This window comes from Equus asinus, chromosome 3 (genome assembly GCF_041296235.1).
Source record: "Equus asinus isolate D_3611 breed Donkey chromosome 3, EquAss-T2T_v2, whole genome shotgun sequence".
Taxonomy (NCBI): domain Eukaryota; kingdom Metazoa; phylum Chordata; class Mammalia; order Perissodactyla; family Equidae; genus Equus; species Equus asinus.
The window spans coordinates 121,137,495-121,165,346 of NC_091792.1; the positions used below are offsets into that span (position 1 = coordinate 121,137,495).

Genomic DNA, 27,852 nt, shown 5'->3' on the forward strand with positions numbered 1-27,852 from the left:
CGGTCCTCTAGCCCCAGAGCCCACTCCCTTAACCACTGGGCTAAGTGCCCTCCACTCCTGGGGGTTGGGAGGTAAATCCCACACCACTGTCTTCATCATGCCCTCGGAGAACTTGTGAGCAGTCGTAGAAGAGCCTTTCTTGCTTGCTTATCACCTTTTACCCTGCACACACACACACTACGTGCGCTTCTACTCTGACCTTGTCACGGTCCTGTAAATACTGTGTCTCTTTCTCTCACTTCCATGTTATTGTCTGACCTTCACTCCCTCACCCCTTCAGCTGCATTCTAATTCCTCCTTCCAGGCTCAGCATAAGCTTTGCCTCCTCCTGGAAGCCCTCCCTGACTCGCTCAGTCCCCTTTCCTTTGTGTGCTCAAAGCACCTATAACTCTATTATAGCAATGTCACCCTTCATTGCCCCGTACCTATAAGGGCAGGGGTTCTTTTTCTGAGCCTTTGTATTCTCAAGGCCAAGCACAATATCTGGCACATAGTAGTGTTGGCTGAGTGTTTGTGCAATGAATAAAAGGGTTATAACTCCCTTCCTGCCGCTCTCCCCCTGTTATTAAAGGGTCCTTAATTCTACTCCATATGAAGTTTTCTCCTGCCTGAATAAGATTTATCTGCATGTTCATTACAGGAACGTTTTTAATAAGAGATTTCTATGTGCAAGGGACTGGCCCAAGCTCTGTAATTTTATATAAAGATTATAAAATTCACTGTATTCAAGGGGTTCATTCAAGACTGAAAGAAAGGAAAATACCATGAAGAGTGAGATCTAAGTCAGTGACAAGGCGGCTGTAGGGCGAGGAGCGTTGCTGCCCCGAAGGCAGGGGAATCGTGTTTAAGGAGTGGTTTATGACCTGGACGTCGGGGCATTGGATCTTGACCGTGTGTTGGAAAGTAGTGGGAGATGCAGTTATGGCCCGATGAGAAGGGTCCTGGAGGTCATTGAGGAGTCTTGGTTTGGCACAGTGAGCACACCTGAGAGGCTTCTGTAGAGTTGCTGCAGAATCAGAGCTGTGTTTCAGCAAGATGAAGATGGCGGCCTTGCTCCATGTGCTGGGGGCTTAGAATGGGAGAGATTGGATTTCCTCAGACGTTCCAGAAAGCTGTTACCCAGAATGGGGTGAAGTATTAAGACTCAGTGAGGCTGGTAGTGATGTCTTTATAGGATTTGTGAGGCAACAAAGCTTTCAAAAATGGCCTTCGAGTCTCATTGCTTCAGACACATGTGGTTAGTCTGGTGAACGCTCAGGGCATGGTTTACCCATGCTTTTTATATAGGTAAAGAGACTGTCTCCACTACTTATCAGCTGTGTGACCCGGCTGGGTTACTTAACTTCTCTAACCTTTGTCATTTCATCATCAGAAAAACATGGATAATGATAATCTACTTCATAGGGTTGTTGTGAGGATTAAACAAAAAGAAAAATGCATGCAAATTGCTTAGCCCAATGCCTAGCATATAACAAACACTTGGTAAATAATGTTATATCCCTTAGTCCTTAGGTGAGGACACAATATTGAACAACTCTGTGTCTTTCCAGACCAATGCAAGTTTCATAGTTTAAAATTTAACTCTTTAAGGTCTCTAGCGTCTCGTGTGTGTGGCTCTAATTAACATCGCTTATAAGTGTGACTGGGTGTGTCCTTTTGGACCATCAAATCAAACATCCTTGAGTGGTTCAGGTTTGGGAGTATGGTTTTTGTGAATCTATTGGGAGGGAAGGTAGAAAGAGGGGGAGGAGAAAGAGAAAATCAATGACTTGATGATTATTTCCAAATCTTTCTTTGCTCAAAATGATTTTTTTTAAATTTCCATTCCCCTTTCGCCGGACCTGTTCCAACAAAAGCTTGTGGTACAGCCTACTTAATGTAATCAAAGCGATTTAAACATTAATTGAACTCAATGACCCAAGTACTGTTAGCACCAGGAACTGACAGATTACGGTGCCTGCCCACAGCCTTACAGCAAAGCCAATCACTTACTTTAAATCTCAGTGGAGGTTAAGGACCCACATTTACTGTGTCTCAGGCTTTCTCTGGCCACTGAATTACTTTATCATGTTCTACAGTACTTAGAAATAATTTTAATTCTGTTTTGTTTCTAGAGAGTTGAGTACTCATTAATGAACTCATAGTTCATTAGGGAAAATGGACTAAGGTCATGGGTTTTGAAAACAGTCACAAAGAGTGCACTATGCAGAACCAGGCCTGCAGTTTTGATCTTTCCAGATGACATAATTAAGGGAGAATCTTAGGGCAAAGTCAGCTGTCAGCAGCTCCAGGAGATGGAAGCATCTCTGCCCTCGACATCTAAACTCAAGACTCACCAATTCGGGAGGAACCACTGCTTCCACCAGACGACGTGTAGCTCGGCCAGCATTTAATGGCATCCCTTCAGCACACTTCTGTTCAAACTGAGTTGGAGAACAGGACCAGTCAGTGCTGCTGGCTTACAAGTCTATAGGGCAAGTGTCCTGTGGGACTGTTGCCTGGCTGGGAACCCTTGGCTCCAGAGAAACTTGTGGGAGGTGACAGGAGGGCAGGTCAGCAGGAGCCCCGGGTTCTGACCTGGCTCTGAAGGCCACCTAACTTTGCGACCTCCCGCCAGTCACGTCACTTCCCCTCTCTGAGCTCAAGTATCCTCATTGTAAAATAAAGGTTTGACTGTTGCTATCAAGCTGCACAACCACTAGAGCAGGTCTTCCACGCGTGGGCACAGTGAGGTAGGGGTAGGCAGAGCTGGGAAGGATTTTATGGGGAAAGAAGAGCCCTCAGTTAAAAGAAAGTTTGAAAATGCCAGCCTAGATGATCTGAGTTTCCTTTTAGCTCTGAATTCAGCGATTCAGGCAGATCAGGAACAAACCTGGCCGTGAATCAGGCCGTTTGACTTCCCTTTATTGACAACAGTGTCTGTAGAGAGGGCTGATGATTCCCTAAGCCTGAGAAGCAGGGGCTTCCAGAAAGAAATCTTTAAAATGATATGAGAGGGTAGAAGAGCATGTTTGTCCTGTTTTGTCTTGATAACTAAGTGATAAAACTGTAATCCATCCTGTAAAGACTGGTCATGCATTCATACCTACTCACTTAATAAACATCAGCTGAAGTCTCCTGTGTGCAGAGATTTGTGCACAGAACTATGGAACAGCCAGAAATTATGTCCTCAAGGATCTTAGAGTCTAATGGAGGGGTATAAGAAATGGGCATGAATAATAGCAATAGAAGGTTGAGTGTCATGAGAAATAGAAAGCTTCATGGGAAATAGGATGCTTAGAGAAGGCAGGGAAAGAGGGATCAGGGTAGAGTTTAATTGGAAGGGATCATTTCATGCACGCCTTGAAGGAAAAATTTGGTTTAGGCATAGAATGAAAAACATTCCAGGCAAAGAAACTTATGCTGGCACAGAGGCAGGAAAATGGAAAACATGTACGAGGAACAGTGAATAGTTTAGTTTGGCTGAAACCAAAGTTTGGCAAGAAGAAGAGTGGTTGGAAATGTCCGTTGGGTTGGTGTCTTAAATAAATGCTGTCTTTGTCCATTTTAGTCTTTCCAAGGTTGTATCACCTGATTCCAGATGGTGAAATTACCAGCATCAAGATCAATCGAGTGGATCCCAATGAAAACCTCTCCATTAGGCTTGTGGGAGGCAGAGAAACCCCACTGGTCCATATCATTATTCAACATATTTATCGTGATGGGGCAATTGCCAGAGACGGCCGACTACTGCCAGGAGACATCATACTAAAGGTAGAGACTGTGGCTGTGGGGCCATGAAAAGGAGCTTAATAAAAGTCACTTTAGAGCAAATAATTGGATGGATGGATAGATGGATGCACGGATAGATGGATGGCAGAAATACTAAAATAAATGTGGATCACTCACTTTCCATAGTTATGACTTTGATATGACTTGTCATATGAGATTGTAATTTCATTGAGAGGTCTTTGTCCATCCCTCTTTCCCGTTCTTGCACTCTCTCCTCCTTTCTCATTGTCTATAAATCTTTCTCTCTGTCTCTGTGTCATTTGGTTTCCGTCTTTCCCTCCTTCTTCTTCCTTTTCCCCTCTAGCTTCTCCAGGCCTCTTCTCTCCCCTTTCTCTACCTCTATCTTCTCCTTTCTCTTCCTCCTCCTCTCTCTCGTTCTTTCTACCCCTTCCTCCTTCTTTAACAAGAACCTAAAATAATATAAAACTGGAGCATATACCTTCTTAAGTTGTTTTTAGAGCAGATTAATGGAAGATTTTGTATTTTATCTGATCACTCACATTCGCATACCCCTCTAAAGTGAATTTCCTGTAGCTTAATGGCCCTTCAGGAAAAAAAAACTCATCTCTAAGCTATTCTTGCCAACCCGCAGACATTCTGGGGGAGACAGGTGGTAGAACAGGATGCCTTGGGCATTACTGTCCTCTGAGGCTTGGTTAAGGGGAAGGACGTTAAGGAGAACTTTTCAAAAGAGAAAGGATAAAGGAAGAGTTGTTTATCAGACAGAAGTCAAACATGTGCCAAAAGTGACAAGAAATCCCTCCCTGGTCATATATTTCCTGTCTGATATTCAGATGACAGTTTCATCCCATCCCTTCTAGGTTGCTGAGGGGCCAGCTCCTGATACATCATGAGCTGTTTCTTTGGCAAAGAAATCCTTATTCTTTGGAATAAGAGGAGAAAGAATTTAGAGGAGTTATCGTAGAAGCACTGAAACTCCCACAGGTGGAGTACAAGGCAGAGCCTGTCAACCTTAAGGGACAGTCAGTGGTGCAATCAGCGACTCTGCATGACTTCCTCCCCGTTCTAGTGGAAACTATGCTGCCTGGGAGGGTTGCATAATAAAACATTTTGATTTTTACGGCTTTCAACTGGCACTTGCAGGCAAAAGCGCTGCCAGGACTGCTTAGCAGGCGACCCTGACCTTCTCTTGGCCTGGGTCTGATGGGGGAAACCAGACAGAGGAGCAGGGGACAGAGCAGAGCGAGATCTTTAAGCTCAGCTGTGCTTGGACCAAGGTGGTGAGCCTTGTCTGTGCACGAGGGCACCGCCGTGCCTCCCCGGAGATGCAGCAGAGGACCAGGGATCGTGTGCTGCCGGAAGCCCCTTTAAAATCTCACTCCGAGGCGCCTCTGACAATTGGCTGTGAGTACAAGAAATCTGACTAAGCCGTAGAAATTCAAGAAAGTTATTTCTCTTCCATGGGGCCTCTCTCCTTAAGCACAGAGGGCAGTGCTGCTGTGAAATTGTTTTCTTCCGGAGCAGGCACGACCACTAGAGGCTATAGCCTCCGGGCTGAGCCTGCTGAGCTGGACTGATTAAAACAAGAAAGCCCCACGCAGCATCAGCCCTGCAGATTATTCATGAGGCACAAAGGAGAGGGCCGAGCTCGAGGACATTTAAGTAGCATCGTAAAGTAATCCAGCCTTTCAGTAAAAGAGCCTGGAAACTTCCATTCACATCAGTTTATTGAAACCGTGCAGAGATTTTTTTTTTGTTGAGAACATGACCGCTTTGAGACCTGACGCTCTCTCCCTCATTCACACGCATACACACACTTTCACATATTCGCACACTTGCCAACACACAAGCACATTCGTGCACACACTGCCACACACACATACCTCCTCCCTCTCTCTCTTTCTCTCTCTCTCTCCCACTGCATGGTACTGGGGCCTGGAAGTCCCAGCATGGGTGACCCAGGGAGAAAAATTCATTTGGAGACTTTTAGAAAGAAAACGTCAACTCAGTTGAAATTGAACAGCAATTTAATGTAATCGTTCCAGCCCGATGGAAAACTTCTTTTCTTCTTTTGCCTTTTCCTACTTTTTCTTCCTTTTTCAACCCCCCCCCCCCCCCCCCACCAGCTGCAGAATAAGTTTGGCAAGCTACAGAAATTAGGGTTAGGATTGTGTGAATACATTTGGGAGCCTGTGTGACAACAAGGTTGAAGAACGATGGTGTCTGAGAGAGAGACCTGAGAAAGTGGTACAGGGGACACTCAGAGAAAGCAGGGATGGAAGCAATGTCGGGAGATTGGGGATATTTGGATACTTGGACAGAGGATAAGGTGGCAGAGCAGAGAGGCCTTTGAGGAAAGGTCTTGGTGATTCTGTGGGCTGGGCCTTTTAGGAAGGGTTGTGGCAGGTGGAGTTAATGTCGAGGTCCCCTCCCCCAGGTCAACGGGATGGACATCAGCAATGTACCTCACAGCTACGCCCTGCGCCTTCTGCGGCAGCCCTGCCAAGTGCTGCGGCTGACAGTGCTGCGGGAGCAGAAGTTCCGAAGCAGGAACAATGGACAGGCACTGGACACCTATGGACCTCGGGATGACAGTTTCCATGTGATTCTCAACAAGAGCAACCCTGAGGAACAGCTTGGAATAAAACTAGTGCGCAAGGTGGATGAACCTGGGGTGTTCATTTTCAACGTGTTGGATGGTGGTATGGCGGACCGACATGGTCAGCTGGAGGAGAACGATCGTGTGTTAGCCATCAATGGACATGACCTTCGATACGGCAGCCCAGAAAGTGCAGCTCATCTGATTCAGGTGGGTCACAGGTCATTCCAAGGTCCTGGTCAGAAACTCCCAGCATGAGCAGGAATGCTCATCACCCTGACCCACCCACCCTGCTACTACCACATGTGACATACACTGCCTCCCTTTCAAGGAGTCAAGATGGAAGAGCCAGGTAAGAACATTACTCAAGCAAATGATGTGTCTCAGGGTCATGGACATTCTTTGGGTGTTGCCAGCTATCCAGTGTGACTGTAGGTAAACATATTGGGCCGTGTGTTGCAACTGAGATCACTCAAGGTCAGCAGGGTTGTGTCATCCCTGTACCCAGTACAGTCACAGACCCAGGGATCATTCAGATACATTCTGGACACATCCAAGACATCCAGTTGTATTAACTCCCGTAAGAAGCTGTGCCATATGCCCTCTAGGGATCCTGTGGCCGGACACCACTGTAGGATTGGCTAAGGCTAAGTCCCATCTCCATGGCTGTGTCCAGGCCCCTTGGAAAGCCACTGGGAACTCAAGCATGAACCTGAGAAGAAGCCCTCCAATAAGAGAGGCATGTAAATTATTGATCACTCAGGCAAATAGAGTTCCCAAGAACCTGACTTTGTTTCAGACTAATTCACTTTCCTGACCCATGTGATATCATCAAGCCCCAGCATGCATCTTGTTGACTTTGGCTGGGTCACCATAAGTTTTTCGAATGTTCACTGGTCTGCCAGCTTTATTCTTAGAGGGACAGGCTTTGTTCTGGGTTCCTGTATTCTAACTCATTCACTTCATTTAGTCAATATTTATTAAATTTCTGCTCCTTGCCTGGCCCTGGTTAGGTACAGAGAACAGTGAGATGATGACTCTTAGGCTCCCAAAGGAGCCCACAATCTCGTAGGGGAGATGGACTTTTTCTAAACATGCTGTAATGAAGGCATTAAGTACTGTGCTGGTGCGGATGAAGGAGACAGATTTGCTTGGTTGGGCTTAGGAGTTATTCACAGAGGAGGAAGATCTTGAACTGGGACTTTGAGGGATCAGCATAAGTTTTCTAAGTGGACAAGTCAGAGAGGGTCACTCTAAGGAGATACAGCACAAAAGAACATTTCCCTAAAAGCTGGTTGGGGAAATAGTTAATACCTGGGGCATGGCGTACATTTAAAAGGCAGCAACAGATAAGGCCAGAGTGGTAGGCAAGGGCCAGATCATGTGGAGTTTTATGAGCCACGCTAAGAAGCTCAGACTTTATCCCCTAGGCCATGGGGTGTCATTGGAAGAGTTTAAGAAAAGAAGTGACATTATTTTCTAGAAAGCTCTTTCTAGGGCAATGGAGAGTTGACAGGAGAGGGGCAAGATTAGAGGCCTTGTCTTAAGAAGCATTTGTAATTATCCGGCACGTCACATCAGTTTCCACTTAGCAACTGAAGTGACTTCAAGAATAGACAGTGAGTCAGTGTCAGTAGTTGTCTGAATCTTGCGCCAGTTTCCATGGAGGATGACAGAAAACAGAGCCTTCTCTCAAGGACTTGATTATCTAGTACAAAGAAATCTTCCTACCCTTGGGTTGCAGTCATGGAGTTCTTCCAGGTATTGGCAACTCTTTTCACTATCATGTGTGTCTTATCCCTCTTCTTTGAGGAGGACCAAATGGCAGATGATGATATTGTCATTTTAGACATGGACAGCCTGAGGCAGAGGATGCAAAGGAACTTACCCTGCTCCCTCTATCCACCAGGATAGGAAGCACATATGGTGCCTCAGCCTCTGAACTGTGGCTCTTGGTGATGTCCCAATTCCAAAGTGATTCTCAGCCTGATGGATCTTTCCAATAGAGCATGAGGTCATGCAGGTGGAGAACAAAAGCAGAGTTACAAGAGGCACTTCTCTTCTGGCGTTCATGCCATTTATTCCTAAATTCATATATCCAGCCCCAACTTCTCCTCTGAACACCACACTTCTATATCCGACTGCCCACTTGGTTTCTCCATGTGAATGTCTAAAAGGCATCTCAAACTTAATATTCAAAACTGAGCCCTTGACTTCTCTCCACTCTACCTCTTAGCAAACCTGCTCTTCTCCAGTCTCTAGAAATGGCACCACCATTTACTCAGTTACTTGGGCCAAAAAGAATCTTCATTCTCTTCAACACCTTTCTCCCCACAATCCATGTCTCACCACCTCCATGGTTTCCGTCAGCCAGGCCACTATCAACTTTGGTCTGGGCCACAGCACGAACCTCATAACTGGTCTCCTTGCTTCCACACTCAATCTTCTGCCTCTGCTCTCCACATGGCAGTTGGAATGACCACTTTACAAAGTTAATCCCAGCATGTCACGCTCTTGCTCTCAGGCCTCTGATGCTTCCCGAGACACTTAGATTAAAAATTCCAAATGCTATCAATGGCTTGCAGAGCCAGACATAATCTGCCCTTTAATTCTCTCTCCAACTTCATTTCTTAAGCAAAAGGGAGAATTTTTTGGATTCTCTCCCTTGCTTAACCAGGCTCAGTCACACCGTCTTCTTCCTACTCCTCAAACATTTCAAGGATTTTTTCGCCTCAGGGCTAATGTTCTTGCTATACCTCTTGCTGCCCCTCTGACTGGAAGGATCTTCCAAATATCCGCATAACTCACTCCCACACTTCATTCAGGTCTCTCCTCAAATGTCATCTCCTCAGAGGCCTTCACTGACAGTCCCACTTACAATAGCCCATCTCACCCCTAACTCTATATCCTCTTTTTCTACCAACTCATTATTTTACTATTACCTGCCAATCTAGTCTAGTCTAGTACAGTAGAGCATTGTATCCCAAGTACTTAGAGAAATGCCTGGCAGTAACAGGCACTCAATAAATATTTTTTGAATGAATACATTGAGTCAAATTATAAAATATACATAAAAATACACATACATATAAAATATACATAAAAATGTAAATACACATAAAATATAATTTACACATTAGTTCCATCACATAGGGATTTTTTTGTCAAATCACTTACTAACGAACAAGCAGCAAATTTACTTTATGTTATTTGTCCCCAAGGTAGAGTCTCTACTTTTTATCCCCTCAAATTTGTTCAGTTATTATTGGTTGAGCACATTCTATGTACCAAGAGATGTGTGATACAATGGTGACCAAGACTGACACGGTTCCTGGCCTTGTAGAGCTTGGAATATATTCTTATCTCTGATCTCAAATACAATCAAGTCAGCATTAATTAGGTGGTTCTAGCCTGTATGTGCCAATGGGTGAGAACAGAAAATAGACAATGTTTACTAAAACATTAACCCATGGAAAAGTACGAGTCTTGGTTTTTTCTTCATGAAGAAATTGCACTCTAAACATGATTTTTTTCCTCTTTAAAAACCAGACTTTTAGGTGATCATCAATGCTTTTCTGTGTTACACTTGTTAACTCCCTCTGCAGGTCAATCAGCGTAACTCACATTCTAGAGAGAATCTGCCAGCTCTACTTTGCATCAGGCAAAAGAGAAACTCCCTTACTCATGTCATTTGGAAAAATTTTGATTGCATATGGCATTCTGCTTTTGTAGATTAATAACAGAAGAGGAAAAAAGTTTTTTTCCTGAGAAAGTTAATTTATGAAATAAAATCTTGCCTAACAGTGGGATTTCCTAAAAGATTCTTCTGCTTACTAAACAAACCAAATGTGCTTTATGAGCAGGGGAAGGAGGGGAAAAAAAACCTTGGGCAAAGCTAGTTGGAAAAGAAATGGGAAAAATAGAATGCTGGGAAAACTTGGTTAAGCAATCTCAAAAGTGGATTTTATTTATGTGATACTGTAACACACACCAGGCTGGGGGGATTAAACTAAATGCCCTTCAAAGGTTGAGACTCAAATTTCCAACCAATCCTTGGCTGCATTGGCCTTGTGCGTCTACTCCGTGAATCATATTTGCCTTACAAAGAAATTCCCAGACAACATGTCCTTTTGGTCATGTTTTCTCCCACAGTACCACACATTCTGCCTTTTTCTACATTATTTCAGGGAAAAGTTATTACAGAGAAACCACAACTGTTTTAAATTTGACCAACTTTACATATGTGGAGCCCTAACCTCAGCTTACTCAGCAGCAGCCCTGCTTGCCAGGCCCCAGAGTTAGATTAAGAGTCGGGCTGCTCTAAGAGGAGAAACCCTGAGGAGACAGAAACTTCAAATACGGGGCAGTTCACTTATTTAGCAACTTAATACAACTTTATTTTTCTCCATTGTCAATTTAAGTCTTTTGAGCACCATGAGTAGAATAACTGTATGAAAGAGACAGCTGTGTGGAACTGTCTGGTGTCACCCATGAAATAATGGAACAAAGAAATATGGACCAAAGATTTAAGACTGTAGGGGGAAAAAAGACATCTCAGCGTCTCTTGGAGGTTCAGCATATATCTACCCAATATTCAATCTGAGAATGATTTATGCTGGGAGTTACATCTATTTTGAGACGCTCTCATCTATCTGCAATTCTGGATAAATGAATTCATATTTATTTAGGAGTTCAAATATAACCAGTTAATAAACAAAGAAAGTGGCAATGGATTTCAAATTTGAGGATCCCTCTTGTGCCTTTTTTTCCTAGGCAACTTCCTAGACTTCATGCAGAAGTTGAATAAATTCAGAGCTATTTATAGAGGTTGTGATAAGATGGATTTTCATTAAAACAGACGTGTGATTTTTTTCTCACATGCATTAATATTTAAATGGGAAGTTATTTCATCAAAGAACAACTGACAACCAGGCTCTTCAAACTTTTAAAAAGAATGTGATAGACCTTTAGATAGAGCCAGAAAGCAAATAACGGACTGCTCACATTACCTACGTTTGTCCTAAATATATGATTCCAGCTCATGAGTTCTGCATAGCTCGAAAAAAGGCAGAACTTTTGTCCCTGGGAGCAGTAGGAATTCCTAATGAAATAAGACATGATACATCCATGTGTTTTTTTATAGATTATCACAGCTAATAGAGAATAAAATGCCCATTTGAACAACTTTTTTTAACATGGTATTATGGTAAATTTAATGCACTTAAGACTAAACAAAACGATACATAGATTTTAAAACATTGTTCCTGAGCTAAATTCATAAAGTCCAAATGACTTTTATATAGGCCTCCAAATTTCATGCATTCATGGTAAAGCTTGACTTGATAAACTGGAGAGCTTTCAACTCAGAATTTCATGTGTGAGTCTCCTACACAGCTACACACTGCAAATGTTCAGGATCTTGAAATTTCACTGCTCTTCCTCCAACTCACATCCCCCGCATGCATGTTTTGTTTTGTTTTTGTTCTTACCGTGGAACAGAATTAATCAGAGTAACATCAAGTTACTATAAAAGAAACAACGGTATTTGAAGCAATGCACTTGGGTCATTCTGCTGACTCAGCAATCAACGGATTCAAGAACTGGGAACTAAATTCTTATCTTGACCTCGTCACTGACATCTGAATGACCCTGTACAAGTCAGACTATCATTGTTAATTTCTTAGCACTTAAAAGATGTGCTTCTGGGAACATCAGGATGAACACAGAGCTATAGTTTAGTGGGGAAAATGGATCAAATTGCTGTCTCAAATCTCTTTTTCTACCTTGGTCAAATCTTAAGATCCTATTCACCATGTTTCCTCAAGGCCTCTTTAATTTCCTTCTTCCTTGTCCAGACTCTGGTTGCTCTTAACTCACTAAAGTAGCTGCCTATCCAGCGGAAGATACTCATGAATTCTTTTTAAAATGTGCCAGGCACTAGGGTAGGTGCTAAAGTTTCAGTGGGGAACAAATCGACACACACCATGTCTGCTTTCACTAAGCTCTTTTTATAGGAAATATCAACTTACAGGGCAACGTACAAAATCAGTGCATTAGCTCATTCTGGAGTTGTACTTCTGGAGTCCCCAACTTTTTGCTCAATGAGAGGTATTTTTGTTTCTCAGAACTTCTCTTGCAGACTGGAAGGATGGTTATGGCAAAGACTGTTTCTGTACCTCATTGTGTTTCCACATCAACAGGAATGACTGACGACTTTGGTGTTTTTCTAGCATATCAATTGGAAACCCTGTTCCGATGCCTCCTGTTGTCTGTGTTGCCATGTAGGGTCTGTGCGTCATACATGATGTCAGAGCTAGGCTGTGCTGCTGTAATGTATTCCATAGCAGGGTCTTGGGCAGCTCCCTGCCATCTTTCAATTAATCAGTAATGATGAACACAGACATCTGTGGAGTTCTTGGCTCCGCAGAACACGGAGACAGTCTCCTATGCACGTACGAAATGGCAAAATGGGAACTCCATCAGTGAGGTCTTGGGTGCAGCTGGTCCATCAGCAAAAAGACCCTCCTCTTTGCTGGTCAGACCAGAACTCATCATCTAGGTCCAATTCTTATACACATACCCAACCCAACTCTGAGTCAGAGTTCACCAAGTTTTTGAGATAACTTGAAAACATATTAAATAGTAAAGAAACTAGGAATATTTGACCTGGAAAGGAGAAGAGCAATTAGAGTTATCTTCAAATAGGGTTGTCACATGGAAATTGATTTGGGTTGCCCCAGAGTACATGACTAGGACCAATGGACGAGCAAGAGAATGGCAAATTTAAGCTCAACCTAAGGACAAACTTTCTAATTAGTGCTCTCTAAAACTGGCTTGTGCTGCCTTGGGACACAGTGAGTTCACTGTCATTGGAGGCATTGAAGCATGAGCTGGGTGACAACATGGTTAGGATTTTGTAGGGGAATTGAAACAAAGGCTTCAGAGAAAATGTTGGATCAGATGATATCTGACATCTCTTCCATATCTGTGAATTTCTAACTTTATGGAAGCAGTGCTCTACAATTCCCCAGGGCTTTGTAAGCACAAGATGGATGAACTGAGAATGATCCTTGAGCAGTTGCAGGAAGGGAAGCTAAAATGGGGCAACCCCAAACAGCATAGAAAGAACCATCCCCACCGGTATCTATTGAAAATCAGTTAAAGCTAGACTGTCTTATTCCAAGAACCTTGGAAAAGAAACCAAAGTTAAACTCAGATGCAGGATGAATTTTTTTTAAAGAAATGCTCATTAAAACCTCTGATGTTAGTGGATGGAACGCTTAGTAGAGACAAGCTCTGTAAACAGCTTTATATTAGAAATTCAACTGCAGCTCTTACTTGTCTCTGTAACAAGAGGGCCACCTAGTCAAGCAGGGGCCTCTTGTGGGCCTATTCTATGTCATAAAGGGTACTGTGTATATGGTCTACCTGCTCTGAGCAATACAGTTGCTACCCAACAATCAGTTTGGAATCCTGTTTTAGGTGTTTGTATAGAACAATACTGTGGGGAATTGGGGGGGCATGAGTGTGGGACTCTTAACTTGAAATTTTATAAAGCAAATACAAGAAACACAATGACCGAACCCACGTGAATCACATACACTTTATTGAACATTTTATTTAAGCATATGCATATATATATTTTAAAAGCACCAAATGCTACAGTGCATTTGGTTTAACTCCAATCCTCGTTTACAAATGAATAGGTGGAAACTTTGGCCAGGTGGGTAGTTCACACCTTGATGTGCAGGTACTCTATCAACTCTTGCTCTGCCCTAGTCATCACTGGCCCTCTTAGCCACCGCATAGACCCATGTAGTGCTAGGACAGTAGAAAGACCATCTATGCTCTAATGTACAGCCCTGCAAAATGCCTCTCCTGGCTCCTTATACAGTGGCATCTTTGATTTCCATCTGTCTGCTCTAAAGTCTCTGGTCTATGCTGCATCCTGACAATGTGAGCAGTTCTTATCAGCCATAGTGGATTTTGTAGGGAGAAAAGCCATTTCTAGGCTGAACATAATGGAAGAAGATGCTTGCCCTGTGGGGTGTCACAGTGTAGTGCTTCTAGACTCCTCCTCCCAACTATAAGAGATGGGATTTTATTATTTTTAAGTGGACTAAGTATAAATAAGGCTGGCAGACTAGGGCTCTCTTCTGTGGCATCTGCTTAGTCCCCTCATATAAATATTATTGGCAATTTTAAGTCAAATCTCAAAAGAGCAGAGAAAAATAGTCATTAAACAAAATAACAAGCCTCTCCATGAGAAATGCTGCTTAATTTTAACCCTGTGGTTTTCCCTGAATATTAGATTTTTCCTGTGTCTTCAGCTAGAAGTAATTTGTCCCACCTCTGGAGACTTTTATGTGTGTTACCCATACCTCTTTCTTGTGTGTGCTTCTGACTGTCCCTAAGGTAGGACAAGCTCCATGAGGGCAGAGGCCATGTGCCCCAAGACTCTTGTGAAGTGCCTGGCCCAGAGCAGATACATTCAGCCATGGAGACAGAATGGCTGCCAACAAGCTAAGTTCCCCAGGGGAGAATGTAGAGGCCATGAGAATCCCTTCCCCTTAACCCATAGAAAGAAGAGGGAGTTTAATGATTGGGTTCTTGGAAGAGAAAGGAGAATATGGTACAACACTCAAGCTATCAACTTGTAACCACTATGCTCAGAATTTGTCTGGATCAAAATTTAGGATGTTTAAGGGAGAGAGGAGAAGAAACGTCAAGTAAAAAGAATCTACTTCTAGCCTTGTCTACTACTCGAGATAGCCATAATTGTGAAATAGCCCTTTCACCCAAGTTGTAACATCCCAGGAGATCCAAGAGAAAGGCTATCCTACCTCTGTCATGTAGCATGCTCTTCCTTTGAGCATTAGCTATTTACATAACAGGTCTGCTGTATCCATTTTCCTGGCACATACTCTGTGGGTATGAAATAAACAAGTTTCTGCCATTCTCGCCTTCATTCGGTCTTGCTGTGTCTCCCCCTCACTCCCCTTCTCACACTCACTCCACATTCATCCCATATTTACAGCAGTGGAAAGAAAGACTATCTGGTGCTAAGGGCTGTTTCTCGACACTGAATCCAGCTGCTCCTGAGAGTTAGAGCCAGGACAAACACATTAGCCCGTTTTCCACGTTCAACTTCAAACTCTAGGAAAGAAAGTACATCAAATAAAATCTCCTTGAGAGCAATTTATAAGGTGGCTGGTAAGACCCATGCATCCAGCCTTGCAGGGAATTTATTTCCAAGTAAATTGATACCGGGGTTATTTATTGGAGTGTTATTCTTGCCAACAAGTTAATACCAAAGTCGGTATTTGAAAATCCAGTGAGAAAACCCAGTGCTTGAAAATGTGAATTAAATAGTTCTTGCAGGCTGCTCCTTGGCATTTTGGATTTTGCCTGGCCAGTTGATTCAACATGCACGGCTTGAATTTTCTCAATTCTTATGAGGTGCTTAGGTCATGCAGCTGCTGCTCCTCCAAAACGAACACGATGCAATGTGCAGGCCTAGAGACAAACCCGCTCCTGAGATCCTTCAAAACATCAGAGTTTCCCTGAAGATAAGGAGTGAATTTGGGCTCAGCAGTTGAAGTTTTGACTTGAATGTTTGCCACTTGTTATCATTCTGTAATTTTTTTGCTTCAGAAAGTTCCCAGAGATAACCTCATTGGGATGAGTAAGGCTTACAGTATAAAGAAAGACTCAGTTATTACAAGATGCTCTTCCAAGAATTGAATTTAGTTGGCTGATACCATAGATCTTCATGTCAGCTTGCTTTGTAATTGTTTCCTGGGCTTGTTTTTTTTTGGTCCTGTTCTGACACAGGCTTTATATGTGATGAGAAACACCAGGGAATTCAAGATAGGCAAAGGAAGAGAGGAAGGGCATTTCAGCGATGACTGGGGGACCAGCAGAAGTGATGACTGGGCATTATGTGAAGGAAAGTGAGTGAAGGACTTAAACTTTCTTTTTGGGTCCCTGTTTGTCAGGATTTCTTATATTTATGTGAAATGAATCAACTCGACTGGCCCACCATCCACTGTGATATTTACAATAGACATTGCACTTTAGCAGTTATTTTAAAAAGTTTATCTAATTTACAGCCACTCAGTTGATGACTCCTAAGTTTCAAGAGACCTCTGAGAAGAGATGTTTGTTAATATAAGAATGCAAAGTCATGAAGGTTTGGGCTGGTCAGTGTTGGATAACTGTGAGGATCTGATTTCATTGGTGGGGTTCTTATTGCTTAAGGTTTTAAAACAAGGTCCTAGTTCCTGAGAGTGGGAGTGAGTTACGTGCTCTGAGAAGCAAGATGCAGAGAAGCAGGAAGCAAATATCTCAATTCCATTGTCTGAGCTCGTGGAGAAGATCGTGGTCTATTCATGGCCTTGCTTTTCCACGGTCTGATAGCCATGCCTGTGAGGGAAGAAGGCAGGCAGGCCAATGTCCATCTGTGCTGTGGGGGTGAGTGGTCAGTGGATGGGATGAGAAGACGAACCCCTTACTCCTCTCTCCTCCACCTTCCTTGGCCCCACACTTAGTCTTTTCCTGGTTTCTATTCAAATTTAGCCATGCCTCAGCCACTATCAGGTTTTTTTTGTTTGTTTTGGGGGGATATTTTTTCCCATTTTGAGAAATAATTAACATACCTCTCTGTATAAGTTTAAGGTATACAGCATGATGGTTTGATTTACATATATTGTGAAATGATACCATAAACCATAATAGGCTTAGTTAACATCCATCATCTCATATACACACAATAAAAAGAAAAAAACTTCTTGTGATAAGAACTCGTAGGACAAAAGGTACAACCTTCAGTTATAAATAAGTACTAGGGCTGTAATGTACAACATGATGACTATAGCTAACACTGCTGTATGATATATAAGAAAGTTGTTAAGAGAGTACATCCTAAGAGTTCTCATCACTATCAGCTTTTAATTAAAGTGATGGGTGAGGTCAGCTGGCTACTTGAGCCTGGGCCATTAGGGAGCCTTGTTTACGTATGTTTCACAGTTCCAAGGTCCAGTCTATCTGGCCTGCAGATGTAGGATCTCAGTAGTCAGTAGTTCTGGAATAATGACCCATACTGTCAGACACACATGAAACTCATCTGTGGCAGAAAGCCAATTTGTAAATTTATGGTGTGGAATGGAACGTGCCCAGTAAGCAATAAGTTTGCTTTTTGGAACGCTCTGTCCTAGTATTAACGTACGTAGCAGAGAGGACTAGTAGTCAGAATTAGTGGTCGTTGCATAAAAAAATAAAGGATCATGGCAAAGGCCTGCAATCAGGCTGTGTTCAAACCTATTAGGTCATCCCTGTATTTCTAAAGTGCTTGTCCTTTCCCATGCCCAAGTGTTTGAGACTGTCAGACGCGGGATTTCTCCTCCTACAGTGGTAGCGTTGCTGCCAATAGCTCTATTTCTTGCTCTTCGCTGTTTACCTTTGGTCTTAGACCTTTGGTTTGGAGTTTGGACTGGGCTGCTACTTTACACTGTACACCCTGTTCTATCTGGAAAGTCCTTCAGACGCAGCTTGTGTAATGGAGTCACTCATTAAAAATAAACTAGCAGTGTCTGACAATGTCTTTTCAAAGACTGTTGAATGAGTCAAACCTTCCCTATTTTTTTTCTTTGAAGCAATGTGTATTACCTGGTTTAAGGATAAAGGAAATAACTCTCATGTTCATGCCAAATTACAAAATGGGCACTGCCATGAAAAATACTAGAAAGCATTTTTTTCCATAAAAAAGATAAAACCAGACTCTCATCTTGGTAAGCCCCTGGTGCTGGATGGTTTGGATGGAAGCTCTGAGAGTGGCTAACACCTGTCTCTTATCACCCAGGCCAGTGAAAGGCGTGTCCACCTCGTCGTGTCCCGCCAGGTTCGTCAGCAGAGTCCTGACATCTTTCAGGAAGGTAGCTGGAACAGCAACGGCAGCCAGTCCCCAGGGCCAGGGGACAGGAGCAACACTCCCAAGGTGAGGCCCAGCCAGGGTATGTCCGCTGCTCCTGAAAGGAGCTATATTTTGGGAAGGCTGCACACTTGAACATTTCTAAGTGTGATCTCTGGACTTCATCACTTAAAGAAACACTATTTGACTTGTCTTGTAAAACCAAAAGCCCGAAGTCCCATCTTCGAGACTTGGTGAGATAACAGGTGTCTCCCATCCAAGCAGGAGAGAGGAAGGTGCAAGAGAATTCTGAAACCCGATCTTGCAGACCTCATATGGGGACCTAATTTCTACTCTAAGCCAAATAGATGTCATGTTTTCCCAACAGTCATTTTGTTTAAGGACTGTTTTCCATTCACTTTGAAATGAAACAAGAGGTTTGCTTGGTTTCTGGTTTTTGAAGTTCCAAGTCTGCCTGAAAATTAAAATAATAATTTCTCTGCTAATTTTAGTATGTTTGTTTTTTGCAGAAGGGCCCAGGAAGATAATTTGAATATTTGAAGCTCATATACCTTAGGGAGTGGTGGGGATTGGGGCAAACCAGGGTGCACATGTCCTATCCTATGGCATTCAAATCCAGAAACATTTTAAGATACTGCTGGTGAAGCAAAATGCATCTGTAGGCAGAATACATTCTTCAGGCCAGCAATTTGCAGCCTCTTTGAATAAGGTGATTTAGCCCAATTGGTACTTCTGTCTGTGGCTTCTGTTAGAGGCAATGCCATAACCTCTCCATTTGGATGGGTGTCTAAGCAACGTAAACCTTACTTAGTCCAAATTCAGAGTCCTGTAGCCTTGGCTTGGCATCCTATTGTGATGGCAACAAGCTTCTAGCAGACATTTCTCCTGGCATCTTGTTTCATTATGCCACTTGTAACTAAAGAAATCTTATAAGGAGCCCATTCTTCGTGCAACAGAGATTAAGGAATGCCTATATTCCACATCAGGCTACATTTTGGTTTGGAATAACTCCTGAGTTGAGTTTTTGAGCAATGTATGCAGAAACGATACTCAAAATTTTGATTTTGGGAACATATCTGCTTTATACACCATTAATTACACAGCCTATAAGGCTACAACCTCTCTCTCTCCAGCCAGCCATGACCCATAAATCTGTGAATTCCAGGTTTTTTCACAATAAGCAATCTGGACAGACCAAGTACCTCCTGTTAAAACATTTTATGGATAAGGACTCTCTGGTGTCTTTTTGCTAGTAAATCCCATTAGCATGTTTAAATTAAACTAATGGTACTTATTAATGGAAAACTAGTTCATTAGCTTAATTAACTAATTATAGTTGAATTAACTAAGCTGTATAATATTTTAGTTCATTAAACCACTAAGATTGAGGCTTCCACCAGCACTGTGGCTTTATAATCCCTTCCACCTAACCATCATGAATCATGGAAAGAGCCAGATGATCTGATCAAATTTTTGCCACAACCCTCTGTCATGGGTTCAATTCCTGGAAAACATACATAACAAACTGGCCTAGTGGGAAATTTTAATTATTTTCATTTTAATTTATAGTTCTGTCTGCCTTCTGAAATGCGCGCTCTCTCTCTCTCTCTCTCTCTCTCGCTCTCGCTCTCGCTCTCGCTCTCTCTCTCTCACTCTCACACACACACACACAAAGTGGCATATTTAAAATAAAACTAAGACCTATATGGCCCTTTGATGACTCAGTTTTTTATGATCTTACTAAAGTTTTGTTTTATTTAGGAAACAACATGACTTTTTGAAAGTAGGACCTTAAATGATTCAAATAAATACCAAAGAAGGCAAACCAAGATTTGTGAGACAGAAAAGTTTTTAGCCAATTGAAAAGTTAAAGAATAATAACCATCAAATTTAGGAGCGTGGTTACGTCGGTGGGAGAGGATAGGGAGTGCGGTCAGAGGGACGTCATAGGGGAACTTCAGCTGTACGGGGAACGTGTATTTCTGATACGGGGTCGCAAGGTCCAAGGGTAGGTCGTTATGTTAATGTTTACACTTTTTTTTATATGTCTGAAATGTTTTATTTTAAAAATCCAAAGCAAATATTCCATAATGTATTTTTTATAGCTGAATGATAAGTACACAGGTACCCATGATACTTTTTAATCAGCCTGAACTATTTCATAATAAATTATATTTTCAAACATTAGGGAACATCCTGAGGTCTTCACAGTAGGGAAGGGAGAGTGGAGAGAAAATACAGATGGAGAAGAAGAACATCTGTCATGTTTAACTCTCCTTCTCCCCAGAGAAAGTTAGGCAACTCTGAGTGTGAAGGTTTTGTGGGGAGACTTTGGTTTTTCCATTCCTAACGTGGGTCTCTCTGGTAGGAAGGCAAATGGCTATTGGAGACACGAGACACATGGACACGTTCTTATTCGGGGTAGTCCAGTCATTTGTGTTGAGCCTGTAGGTGCTCAGTGCAGCAAGGCTGTTTGGGAAGCACTGGACAAGTGTGAAAGAAGACTGCCTTCCAGGAACTTGTATCTAAAAGCATAAATGACACATTTTTGCCACCGGGAACACATAGATTTCAGCATTCAAATCCTAAGTCGTCTATTTTACTGGACAGAATTGGATTTGAGTTGAGTTCTCTAGTCAATGAGAAACTCTTTCTGGAAAAATTGAGTAATTATTCTTTCATGTGTTTTTCTGATAGTTACCTGAAAATTGATTAATTTATATGATGTTTAAATATTACTTCTAAAAGCAAAGTGGTATAGTAGGGAGAGTATGGATTTCGAGTCAGACATCCTAGCTTTCAGTACTCAATTTTTTTTCCTGCCAGTTGTGTTTCATTGATCAGATTTTTTTAAACATTGAGCCTCCGGTTGCCTCGCCTGGCACATTTAAGTAAACAACAAATAAGTATTCTTTACTTTTCTTAAAAGAGTATCTGGCTAATCTGTACACTATTCAAGCAATAGTTATTCACAGAAAAATAAAATTAAAGCCTCACTAATTCCTATTAACGGGAGTGGTAGGAGAAAAGTCAGTGTAACTTCTGGAATATTTCATATGATATGTAGTTTTGCTATTTACAAGTGAATTTAGTAACCCATTTTTTCAACCAAAGTGTTCTCAGATAAAAGCCATATCTCCCATCATTTCTTTTAGCCACAGGTTTGCTGTGCGTGGGCATTCTTACCATTTCATAGATGAAGTCAGAGGGAACTCGGGTGATGACAGTATTACAAAATCTCATATGCTTATTACTAGGAGAAACCCAAATAGCCATAAAAGATGTTCATTTTACTACTAGAAAGGCAATTAAATAACTGGAATCTTTTTCATCTGGGCAAATAGTGATAAAACCCATTATTGGCAGAATTGTGAGAAATCAGCATTTTCACAAAGTATTGGTGAGATTATAAATGATAGAGCTGTTTCAAAGGTAATTTATCAACATCTATCTAACTGAAAAATGCTCAGGCTGTTTGATTTAGTAATTGTATTTCTAGGACATTAGCCTAAAGAAATGTTTATGGAAGTGCACAAGATATATATGTCTAAGGATGTTCACAGTATCACTGTTTAATTTTGTGAAAGACTGTAAACAACCCAAATGGTCATCCGTGGTGAATGTGACATATCTACACCATGAAGTACTAGGCAGCTGTTCAAGAAGAGATAGAGCATATATGTATATATATGTATGCATGTGTGTGTATATATATATGATAGATAATATATATATTTTAACATGAAATAGATGTTCTTGTTTTCCAGAGCCTTCCATACTGTTTTAGACATCATCTTGAGACATTGGTCAACTACCCCTGGCCCCCACCTGGAAAGAATGGAGTTAAGCCCTTCTTTGTGAGGATCAGGAGTAAATGCTTTATCAATATCCCAAGGAATGAGCTGGAGCAACAGGCAGCCACTAGGAGTCTCTGGGTTTAGAACTTTGCCCTGAGTTGGGGGCATTTCAGAACTGCCTGCATCTCCAAGCAGGGGTCTTTTGAGAGATGTTTGTGATCAAAGGAAAAGATGTCCTGCATCTAATTGCCTTTTAGCAGGGAAAAGTCATGTACTGAGAAGGGATCTTGAGGGCCCCTGCAAGTCTACTCCTTGGCCTCAGCTGGAGTGCTAGAACTACTGTGTTCATACTGTTCATACTGTTACTTATTTGTCTTATTTTCTATGAAGAAAGTCCCATTTCAGTTTTACAACTGATAGCTAGTTTTGTTTTACATCTGATAGCTAGTCTCTTAAAGCCTCTTCAAAGTTCTGGGATTTAGATAAACCTAACCCAGACCTTACAAGTACTACTTGTAACATGTACCTTGCCATAATTATCTGTAGTTTCTGATTTATTGTTCTGTTATTACCAAAAAACAATTTGTGGCAATTTGCAATTTACCCATCCATTTATTCGACAAACATGGACTTACCATCTTGAGTGTGCTACATGCTATTTTCAGCACTGGGGATACAGTAACAGGCCATTACCGTATACAATAAGACCATTAAAACAGACGTGGGAAGTTTAAAACCATAGGAAATCATGAGATAATAAATGCACCAAAAGCCTGCACTTACCTTGCCTCATAACGAATCATTAAAAATTGACCTTGTACGTGCCGGTAATAGTTCTACATGATGTCAACCATCACATTTACAGAAGTTTGTTTAATTATGATTCACTTCTTGAATAGATAATATATTGACAGGGTTCAAAAAATGAAAAGTATATATTAAGAAGTCTCCACCCTTCTCTGATCTGTGGGTTCCACGTCCACACCCATGAAACCACTTTCTCTTTAGAGTTTGCTTATGAAAATGTAAATACTAATGCAAATTCTCATTTCCCTCCCCTTGTTTAAACAAAACTAGTATGCTTACAGTTTGTTGTGTACTTTGATTTTTATGAGATGTGTTTTTTATTTAGATACAACTGTAAGCTGTGTTTTGAGCCATAGACTTCTTTGAGGTTTAATCAAGTGTTACAAATGTTTATTTGCAGTGCACATGCCCACTGTCTAGTCCCCTAGGTCACCGCACAAACTGAGAGGAGAATAATTTTTTAGAAAAATATATATTGATATATATTCACTGATAAACAGTACCCGTGACCTACTTATTGCTTCAAGATAATGCTCCACGTAGCTTTGAATGTGTTTAGTCTACTGTTGTTGAATCAAAGTACCAATTCTCTTAATTAATTTGCTTTTCAAAAGTCAGTCTGCAGTGTTTACTATACAAGGTGTATACTATATTTTTATGTAATAAGATTAAAGAGCATAACTGACTGAGTATGATTCAGAACTGCTAAAGTCAAAGTAAGGATACTAATGCGGGAACCTAGATATTGGTGAATTTTTACAATTTAATATCTGAAATCCATTATTTTTCTCTGAGGATTTCTATAACTGATTACCTGCACACATTAAACTGAGACTAATTAAAATATGGTTACTGTTTTTTAACTTAGAAGAAATTCATGATATTCACGAATGACAAGGATTTTATGAAATGTTGACTCACTACTATCAGGAATAAATGAGTCACTTGAAAAACTTTGGGTAAAGTTCACTTTGTATGCTTAATATTTCTCCGGTGGTCTCTAACCTGTTCCTCCTTCATTTTTATTGGTCCCATTTGAAAAGTAAACTTTCTCTGAGTCAGCCTATAGAATTTAGGATAAGGTAACTCTCTTGATGGTTGTGGGACAAAGCGAGGATTCTCTGTGTGTCTCTCTCTCTGGGAGACCAAGGACCACCATCACATATTTATGCAGTTTTCATAGTTTTTGTATGTATAGGAAATGCAAACCCACTTGTGAACAAATGTGCCATGTCTATTTTTCTGTCTGTGCCTTCAGCTCCTCCATCCAGCGGTCACTTGTCATGAGAAGGTGGTAAGTGTCCAAAAAGACCCCAGCGAATCTCTCGGCATGACCGTTGCAGGGGGAGCGTCACATAGGGAGTGGGATTTGCCCATCTATGTCATCAGTGTTGAGCCCGGAGGAGTCATAAGCAGAGATGGAAGAATAAAAACAGGTAAAAAGTAAAGAGACTTATGGTAGTGGGGTGGCAGAGTGTTAAGAGGAATTAGCAGCTTGCTGGGTTAGGTAACTGTTTCCAGAAATAACAAGAGAATGCAAGGGTGATCTGGCTAGGACGTCTGTTACCCATTGACCATGATTGGTTTGAGTATAGTTGCTGGACTGGGTTTCACCTTAGTGCATGTGGTTGATGTGTGCCACCTTGCTTGCTAGTAAATCAAATACCCATGAACTATGTCAAGAATTAATAGGGAAATGCTATGGTTATGAGCAAGATGCCTCGATTAAATGGCATAATTTGGTTCTAGCCATTCTAAGTGATTCTTTGCTGAACTGATCTGGTGATGAAGCTATTCATAAATTGTCCCATTTCATGGGTTGGATAGGAGACATAATTTGATAAATTTTGATTCAGTGAATATTTACTAACTACCAAGCTAGGTACTTTCCCATTGGTGAAAAGTGTGCTACTACTTTAATCTTATATGTCCTTGGCTACTTTGAGTGAAGGAAGATGTCCAATTTGTATCCTTAATAATATTGTCAATTCACGTGAAGGGGTAGCTCAAATGGTTGAGCAATTATACTATTCCAGGGTTCAGATTCAAGAGAGAAAATGAAGTTTCTGAAGTACGGTTGCCCAGCCTGAGTCGTCATGGGGATGGCATGTTAAGGGATGCAGCTGGCTAACCTAACAGTGCTTCTGTGGGGGTCAGGATGGACTCAAGGCCTTTCCCATCTTTTTCTTCCTATCATTTTATTCTTGCTGTGGTTATTCTGTGTGAAAAAGATGACATTCAAAGGAGGCAGAAAATCAAGAGATAAAAAAGTAGAAAATGGAGGTAGGAGAGGTGTATATTTTAGTTTCTCTTGCTTTTCTTTTTCACCCAAGCACCTTGGGTGGAGAACAATGAAGTCAACCAAGAAGTGACTTGTTAGCTAGAGAACACAAGCAGAGGGTTGTACTGTATGATGTATGGAAATGGTCCCACACATAGTAGGTGCTTAACCAGTGGTAGCTATTATCACTTTTGCAATGAATAGAAATGTTAACCCTTCTGCCTCTTTAAAAATACAGGTCTAGGCCCATTTTTCTTAGCTGCTATAGACTCTTCTGCTAGACACTCTCATGGGTAGTTTCTTATTCATTCATTCAATCCGTATTTACTGAGTGCCTGCCACACACCAGGCTCTGTGCAGGTGCTGGGAGCTTTTGTGCTCTCCCTTTGTGCTGAAAATGAGAAAAAAGTATGAAAAAGAAGGTTTTCTTTGAGTAAATAGTAAAGGTGGATAATTTACCTGCCTTCTTTCCTTTTTTTTTTTTTTTTTTAAGGCAAGAGCCAAACACCAATAGGTATGCTTTAGAAACCTCAAAACATGACTTACCAGCTTCTTGGAATCTGTACGCTGTTCCCCATTTGCTATATGAGAACCCAGACTCATGTCAACATAAGAGGCTGATGACATGCCCCTCACCCTCACCACTTCCCCACATCTTTGCATCTCAGTCAATGCCTGTCCCTTTGCACTTTTAGCAGAAGTTCCTGTTTGCACTCTCACTACAAGGATGGTTTCTGCTTCTCTGGCCGTTAGGTGACATTTTGTTGAATGTGAATGGGATTGAGCTAACAGAGGTCAGCCGGAGTGAGGCAGTTGCATTATTGAAGAGCACATCCTCCTCGGTGGTACTTAAAGCTTTGGAAGTCAAAGAACATGAGGGCCAGGAAGACTGCAGCAGCCCAGCAGCCCTGGACTACTCCAACCACAACACAGCCCCACCTGGCGACTGGTCCCCTTCCTGGGTCATGTGGCTGGAATTACCACGGTGAGTTCCAGTGTGACATCCTTTGGGAGGTGTGGGAGGAAACACATTTCTTAGACCACTCTTTCACTCTCTCTGGCTGATTCATGGCACTAGCATCTTAATGAGACCCAGGCTTGCTTGTAGGACTATTTGAAATAATTCTGTCTTCCTTTTGTAACTGAAATACATGCAGAAATCCTAGGGCAGGGATGAAAGCCTGGATGTGGAAACAGGCATTCACACTGAGGAACTTGAAGGGCTGCTATGTACAGTTGTGTCAGTGGTTCATGCAGCAAGGAGCTCTGCTGATAGGGAGAGAAGGCAGAAATCTAGCCTGTTTTCACACGCCCTGGAACAGGGGAAGGTTTGCTTTTCCTAACTTGCTAGTGGCAGCCCTAGGAGCTTGCACGGAGGATGACCCCCGTCTGTGATTCTACCTCTTTAGCTTTCGGGTGGCCCTGGCTAAACATAAAGCAGTGCAGCAGAACACTTTGCCTGCACCCAGATGTTGAAGCATGTTGACTGAGGATATGTCGCAGATCATCTGGCCCACGTTCCCACTCCTGTAAAGTTCTTGCATAAAGCTTCAGGAAGCAGCTGTGTTGTCATTTTAGTGAGATGTAACTCGAAGCCATTGAACTGTCTCATGCAGACACTTCAGGAAAGATAGTTACACATAGAAATTAAACTTTCAAAGGACAGAGAAACTGGGGTTTGCTCACTTGCATCAGAGCATAAACTCTCGGCCTTCAAAGGATCGCCTTACTAATTCCAAATGCGTGATTTAAGTGTTAAATATCAGACTCACTGAAAATGATGTGCTGACATGGGATTTAATGAATGAAAGCAGGATGTTTGGTGTTAGTACATTTTTCTGGAGGGTGGAAATAGGTTGATCTCTTTTTTTTTAATTGAGGTTTCAAAAAACATCCCTGCCTCAAATACAAACTGACCTAGATTCCTTTTTGAGCCCTCACTAGTTGATAAATTATTTAAATGAGTACATTTTTAAACAGTTGAAAACTGAGCATTGAGGCAGTTTAAAAACCTGCAAACATTTTAGAACTGAGCCAAGGTGGAAGATGAGTGTGTCCTTTTAACTACAATTTTATTTCAAAAAATCTTTCTGAAACTGGAATCTATTAAAATAGGTCTTTTAAAATTGTTTGTGCTTGAAAGCTATTTGTCATAGAATCGAAGTTCCTTGCTATTCATTCGCTTAAGATGGGACAAATGTGAGATGCCTGTTATTCCAAATACCAAGTGCATGGCTTTCTCTCCCTCTGCATTTTGTCACTTGGCCTTGGGTACAGATGTCTCTGCTCATGCCAATAGTATAGTCTGGATTTTGCTCATTTCCTTTAAAGAAGAGTAGAAAGGAAGTGTGAAATAACGCCAGCATGGACAACACTGGTTTTCAGTCACCTTGGCAATTCTTGGTTTCCTTCACACTCTCCTCTCCTCGCAGTAATAATAGGCACAGCAAAAATTCAGAGGGCACCAAAGGGTATAGAGAGAGAGAAAGGTGAGTCTCCCACCCGTCCCCTCAGATCTGCTTGGCAGAGGTAACCACTATTAGCAATTCCTTGTGCATTTTTCCAGGGGGAGTCTATGTCAGGGATTGGCAAACTTTTTCTGAAAAGGGCCAGAGGCTTTAGGCTTTGAAGGTTGTATTGACTGTCACAACTATTCACTTCTGCTGTTGTACCATGCAAGCAGCCATAGACAACATGTAAGTGAATG

The 27,852-nt window shown here is 41.8% G+C and overlaps 1 protein-coding gene across 5 annotated transcripts in view; it reads left to right on the forward strand.

Moving 5' to 3' along the window:
- Positions 1-27,852, forward strand: part of LNX1 (ligand of numb-protein X 1) — a 175,792-nt gene that overhangs the window by 139,246 nt on the left and 8,694 nt on the right. For all 5 annotated transcript variants that reach the window (XM_070505876.1, XM_070505874.1, XM_070505873.1 and 2 more), the window contains 5 exons: positions 3,551-3,753; positions 6,170-6,541; positions 18,192-18,326; positions 24,123-24,300; positions 25,899-26,130. In XM_070505876.1, the coding sequence (XP_070361977.1) occupies positions 3,551-3,753; positions 6,170-6,541; positions 18,192-18,326; positions 24,123-24,300; positions 25,899-26,130 (1,120 nt within the window). The remainder of the gene's footprint in view (positions 1-3,550; positions 3,754-6,169; positions 6,542-18,191; positions 18,327-24,122; positions 24,301-25,898; positions 26,131-27,852) is intronic.